Raw genomic sequence first — 6562 nt, 5'->3', positions numbered from 1 at the left:
CAGAGCTGAGAGACCACAGTGAAGATGGTGCAAAGATCACTATACTGGAATTAGCAAATGTGATTTTTTTAAAAAACAAATCTTTGGGAAGCCCTAATAAAGGCATTTCTTACAGTTCTCTCCCATTTGGATTTTCTGATATCTAATAGGGAATGACATCTGATTGAAGCTTTTCCCAAATGCAGAGCATGTGTAGGGTCTCTCTCCACTGTGGATTCTACGATGTCGGACAAAGTCTGAGTGCTCAATGAAACTTTTCCCGCACTCAGAGCACGTGTAGGGGATCTCTCATGTGTGGATTCTCCGATGTGTGATAAGGTTTGAGCGCCGACTGAAGCTTTTCCCGCACTCGGAGCACGTGTAGGGCGTCTCTCATGTGTGGATTCTCTGATGTGTGATAAGGGAAGAGCGGTGACTGAAGCTTTTCCCGCACTCAGTGCATGTGTAGGGCTTCTCTCCTGTGTGGATTCTCTGATGTGTGATAAGGATTGAGCACTGATTGAAGCTTTTCCCACACTCAGAACATGTGTAGGGCTTCTCCCCTGTGTGGATTCTCTGATGCGTGATAAGGTGTGAGCGCAGACTGAAGCTTTTCCCACACTCAGAGCATGTGTAGGGCAGCTCCCCTGTGTGGATTCTCTGATGTGTGATAAGGATTGAGCACTGATTGAAGCTTTTCCCACACTCAGAACATGTGTAGGGCTTCTCCCCTGTGTGGATTCTCTGATGCGTGATAAGGTGTGAGCGCAGACTGAAGCTTTTCCCACACTCAGAGCATGTGTAGGGCAGCTCCCCTGTGTGGATTCTCTGATGTCTGATAAGGATTGAGCGCTGATTGAAGCTTTTCCTGCACTCAGCGCATGTGTAGGGCATCCCTCCTGTGTGGATTCTCTGATGTCTGAAAAGGTGTGAGCGCCGATTGAAGCTTTTCCCGCACTCAGAGCACGTGTAGGGTTTCTCCCCTGTGTGGATTATCTGATGTCTAATAAGGCTTGAGCGCTGATTGAAGCTTTTCCCGCACTCAGAGCACGTGTAGGGCAGCTCCCCTGTGTGGATTCTCTGATGTGTGATAAGGTGTGAGCGCCGATTGAAGCTTTTCCCGCACTCAGAGCACGTGTAGGGCAGCTCCCCTGTGTGGATTCTCTGATGTGTGATAAGGACTGAGTGCTGACTGAAGCTTTCCCCGCACTCGTGGCATATGTAGTGTGTCTCTTCCAAGTTGATTCTCTCATGTGTAATAAGGGCTGAGTGGCTACTGAAGTTCTCCTCTGGCCTCTGCTGAGTCTCAGAGGCTTTTACTTTTTCTTGGAGTGCACAACTCCTGGAAACATTCCTTTTGGGTCTTCCTGATAATGTCTCATATGGTTCTCCTTGCTCAGCATCTTCCTGCTGGGGTTTCTGCTCCTCAGTCTCACGCACCATCCTATCACCTGATGGGAGACAGAGAGAATCCAGGCATAGGTCACTCCTGTGCCTGAGAGAAAGGAAATGTCAGAGACAGGAATTTCAAAGGGATGAACAAACCAAAATATGTGCAGGAGAGATCAAACCTATCAGGAGCTGATTTTCCCCAAAGGAGAGAGCAAGGGATCAGTTTTGGTCTGCATTTCACCAGAACATGCAGGGGAAACTGGGATCAGATAGGGATCTGCTGCCAGTTGTTAGTCAGGATAGGTGGGAAGCCATGAGTGACATCTGCCTAATTATTCCACATCTGCAGGAACAATCCTGAACTTGGAGAGCTCACAAGGTCTTTGTAGGGCATCCCGAATGTTTCCTGTATTCACGGACAGTTTTGACTTGCTTTAACCAAGTCCTCACCTGTGCAGGCAGCTCTTGGAAGCACTTCTTTCTCAGAACCCTGGAGGTCCAGGACCCACGGCTCTTCCCTCGTTCAAGCTGTGAGACCACATCAGGTTTGGAATTTAGAAACCCTATGCCAGACAAAGAAAACAAGGGAGGTCGGTGGAATTTGTGGGATACTTGTCACAAAGAATATTCCATGGTTTTAAGCTCAGATCATTTTTAAGCAGTAACATCCCAAGACCAGCTTCCTTGGCTCCAAGTGGCAGGAGAGTTATTATTATTATTAATCATACGCATTACCTAAGTGCCTAAGGACCAACTAACAGTGTGTCTCCATTGTGCTAGGCACAGTACAAATGCAGAATAGTAGATGGCCCGTGCTCTGAAGAATTTACAGTCTAAATAGACAAGACAGACACAGCATGGGGGAAGGGGTAGAACCCTCTGTTAGAATGGCGATATTCAGGCCTGCCTGCAAAGCCTTCCCCACACACTTAGGTGTATTTTTATCAGTTAGCTAGTTACAGGAGTATGAAAACAAAGAATCAAAATCACAGTGTGCCTGTGTCTGGGCCTTCTCTCACTAGGACAGCCTGAGGCCTTGTTCTTAGGCTAAGGCCTTTGGCTAAGCAGCAGGGGCAGCCATAAGCTGGGAAGCGAAGGTCACATCCTCACATCCCAAACCAGTCACACTGAAATAAGGTGCTATTGGGCTGTTAGGAAGACAGTCCTGTCTGGATCTTAAGATGGTTAAAGAAACCTTAATTTGATAGCATTCTGTCTGGCAAGAAATCACTTATCTATGGTTGTGGTTGTGAAACCCTCATTTCTGTATTGCTTTATCTTTATGGCCACCACTTTTACATTGTTAATCGGTCTGGTTCTCTAATTGTTTCTCTCTCCTGTATAATTAATGTTGCCAGGTGTAAGTTAATTAGGGTAGTGGTTTATAATTGGTTAGAGCAGGAGTAGGCAACCTATGGCGGCACACAAGCTGATTTTCAGTGGCACTCACACTGCCCAGGTCCTGGCCACCGGTCCAGAAGGCTCTGCATTTTTAATTAATTTTAAATGAAGCTTCTTAAACATTTTAAAAACCTTACTGACTTTACATACAATAGTTCAATTATGTATTATAGACTTATAGAAAGAGACTTTCTAAAAACGTTAAAATGTATTATTGGCACATGAAATCTTAAATTAGAGTGAATAAATGAAGACTCAGCACACCAATTCTGAAAGGTGGCCGACGCCTGGGTTAGAGAATTATGTCACAATATGTTAGAATTGGTTAGTTAAATTTCAGCACAATTATTGGTTAAGGTATAGCTGAGACTATTACTCTATAAATGGGGTCAAACAGGAGGGGGGAAGGAAATTGGAATAATAGAATATCAGGGTTGGAAGGGACCTCAGGAGGTCATCTAGTCCCACCCCTGCTCAAAGCAGGACAATCCCCAACTATATCATCCCAGCCAAGGCTTTGTCAAGCCTGACCTTAAAACCTCTAAGGAAGGAGATTCCACCACCTCCGTGGGGAACTCATCCCAGGGCTTCACCACCCTCCTAGTGAAATAGTGTTTCCTAATATCCAACCTAAACCTCTCCCATTGCAACTTGAAATCATTACTCTTTATTCTGTCATCTGCTACCACTGAGAACAGTCTAGGCCTGGTCTACACTGGGGAGTTCGATCTAAGATGCGCAACTTCAGCTACGCGAATAGCGTAGCTGAAGTCGAATACCTAGTTCGAATTACTTACCCGTCCTCACGGCGCGGGATCGACGTCCGCGGCTCCCCCGTCGACTCCGCCACCGCCGTTCGCGGTGGTGGAGTTCGAGTCGACAGGAGCGCGTTCGAGTTCAATATATCACGTCTAGATGAGACGCGATATATCGAACTCCGAAATCGATTGCTACCCGCCGATCCGGCGGGTAGTGAAGACGCACCTCTAGATCCATCCTCTTTGGAACCCCCTTTCAGATAGTTGAAAGCAGCTATCAAATCCCCTCATTCTTCTCTTCTGCAGACTAAATAATCCCAGTTCCTCAGCCTCTCCTCAGAAGTCATGTGTTTCAGTCCCCTAACCATTTTTGTTGCCCCCGCTGGATGCTTTCCAATTTTCCACATCCTTCTTATAGTGTTGGGCCCAAAACTGGACACAGTGCTCAGATGAGGCCCCATGAATGTTGGTTAGGGGCGAACAGGGAACAGGGACACAGGCAAGGCTCTGCAGCATCAGAGCTGGGAAGGAACAGACTGTATCGGCGTATAGAGATAAGCCCGACTGGTGTGAAGGGCTTGAATATGTAATCTTATAGGTGTAAAAATTGTACAGACTATACCAGCCTGTGACATCATCAACGAAGTGCCCATTTGTGCCTGGGTAGGGGCCCTGCTCTGGGAGGAGGATGCAGCAAGGACTCAGGATCGGTGGCCGGGTCTCTGTGCACAGAGATGGGAGGTTATGTGAGGAGGGTAATGAGTGGGAGAGGGAGGTCAAGTGTTAAAATAATAATATTTGGGGGAAAATGTATAATAAAGTGAAACTGAACAGAAATAAAACTGGAGTGGAGGCTCTAAAGCAACAAGGCTTCGGTAGGGATTTGGGGTTAAAGGTCTGGGATCCCCCACAGCTCCAGATCCCCAAACCTCTCCTCCCTCCCACTGACCCACCCACCCCACATCCAGGGTGCCCGTCCACCACAATCCCCACCGCGTCTTCCCAATACACACAGCCAGCACCACCACCCCGCACCGTGAGAACGTCTTGTATTTTATCCACGTCTCTCACAGCCTCCTACCTCCCTGCTGCTTCTTAGCTCTAAGCCTGCACACACCCGCCCCATGTCCTGGCATATCTACTACCCCCCGTCTCCGTTCCTCCCATGGCTCGCTTATCCCTTCACCCATGGGATCCTGAACGGCAACATTACACGCTCTCCTAAAAGAGCTCATCTGACTGTCACACAAGCCAGGCATGAGTCACACACCTATTTACTCAATTTAGAATTCTACAGGCAGCATATTTTCCTCTTAAAATGAGGAAAAGGCATGAAAGCTGCAGTTATTAATGTAGTTATGAATGTATTCAATAAGGATACATTCAATGCAATTTTAAAATGACTGACGGCACCAAAAAGGCACATATCCAAAAATGATACTAGTGGGTGGGAGATAAGGCAAAAAAAGGGGGGGCAAGGAAACTTGTCAAAACTTGTATGACGAACAAATGTATACAGTTATTACTACTCAGGTTCTTCAGAGACCCCACAGCTTCTAATAACCCAGGGGACAGGACTCCTTACCCAGCGAGGTCACCGTCTCATAGTTCTCCTGCATGACATCCCTGTAGAGGGCTCTCTGAACAGGGTCCAGTAGTGCCCATTCCCCCTTGGTGAAATACACAGCCACCTCCTCGAAGGTCACTGGCCCCTGAAAGAGCAAGAGTCCAACACTCAGTACCTGCTGCTCCACTCACAATCCCACTATTCACGGAACAGCAGCACCAGGGAAATGGAAGCTCCGGGAGGCACATGTTAACAGAGTCCCACCCCACCTTGCCTAGAACAAACAGGCGGCATCAGAGGGTAGAAAGAGAGAACCTTTGTGTCTCCTAGCTGACAGACAGAGGCAGGGTCTTCACGTTTATCACATACCTACTAGCCAGAGCTTGATATAGGAGATGGGGCTGGCTCTGGACCCTACTAATGGCTCCCTGGTAGGAAACACTCCCCAAATAAAATATAAGAAAGAAAAGGGAAGTCAGTAGTAAAGAATATTAGTTAGAACAGGGTAGGCAACCTATGGCACGGGTGCTGAAGGCAGCACGCAAGCTGATTTTAAGTGGCACTCACAATGCCGGGTCCTGGCCACCAGTCCGGGGGGCTCTGCATTTTAATTTAATTTTAAATGAAGTTTCTTAAACATTTTAAAAGCCTTATTTACTTTACATACAACAATAGTTTAGTTATATATTATAGACAGAGAAAGATCTTCTAAAAATGTTAAAATGTATTACTGGCACTCAAAACCTTAAATTAGAGTGAATAAATGAAGACTTCTGAAAGGTTGCTCCCCCTGAGTTCGAAGGTCAGAATTGTAGAAAATTGGTAAGGGAAGTGTGACGTTACTGATATAAATTGGGACCATATAGAACATGGGTTGCAACCAAGGTCCTGTAGTGGCACCAAATCTGATGTAAAGGGGGTCAATATGAGGTGTCTAAGACCAGGTTATGGGTTGCTGGTTATGATTATGCTGTCTGTATGTATGTATCATTTTGTAGTTGAAGTTATGAATATTAGCTCCATACTGTCTGTATTTCAAGCTGGTGCTGTGCTTCTGGGAGACATCCCAGACAAGTTGGTGTTAGCTCTGCCTAGCCTGCTTGATGGCCCATTAAGGACCATCAGCTACACAACTGACCCATGGAGAGAAGGCAGACACCCCTTGTGACTCAGCAAAGTATGCAGGGACTGGCCCATGTGACCCCAGACTCCATTTTGCTTTAATTTTCCACAGTAAGGACAAAGAGGTTCTTACACCTGGAAAAGCCTATATAAGGCTGATGCCTCATCTCCATCTTTTCTTCAATCCTGCTTCTACCTCTGGAGGGACTTTGCTACATGCTGAAGCTCTACACAAGGGACTGATGACCCATCCCAACGGGGGATGTTCTCCAGAGACTTGATTTGAACCTGCAGTTTATGCCACCACTGCGACAAGCCTGAACTAAGAACTTTGCCATTACTG

The 6562-nt window shown here is 46.6% G+C and overlaps 1 protein-coding gene across 1 annotated transcript; it reads right to left on the bottom strand.

Annotated features, from left to right (window-relative positions):
• Positions 1 to 372: 372 nt before the first annotated feature.
• LOC120381579 (zinc finger protein 436-like) lies at positions 373 to 4697 on the bottom strand. The gene is made up of 2 exons (XM_039499741.1): positions 4676 to 4697; positions 373 to 1211 (listed from the first exon to the last, which is right to left on the bottom strand). The coding sequence occupies exons 1-2, from the start codon at positions 4695 to 4697 to the stop codon at positions 373 to 375; spliced, it is 861 nt and encodes a 286-aa protein (XP_039355675.1).
• Between the last annotated feature and the right edge of the window lie 1865 nt (positions 4698 to 6562).

This window comes from Mauremys reevesii, linkage group 14, assembly GCF_016161935.1.
Source record: "Mauremys reevesii isolate NIE-2019 linkage group 14, ASM1616193v1, whole genome shotgun sequence".
Lineage (NCBI taxonomy): Eukaryota > Metazoa > Chordata > Testudines > Geoemydidae > Mauremys > Mauremys reevesii.
The sequence above is the reverse complement of the archived record's forward strand: the minus strand, read 5'-3'. Positions and strand labels throughout refer to the sequence as shown.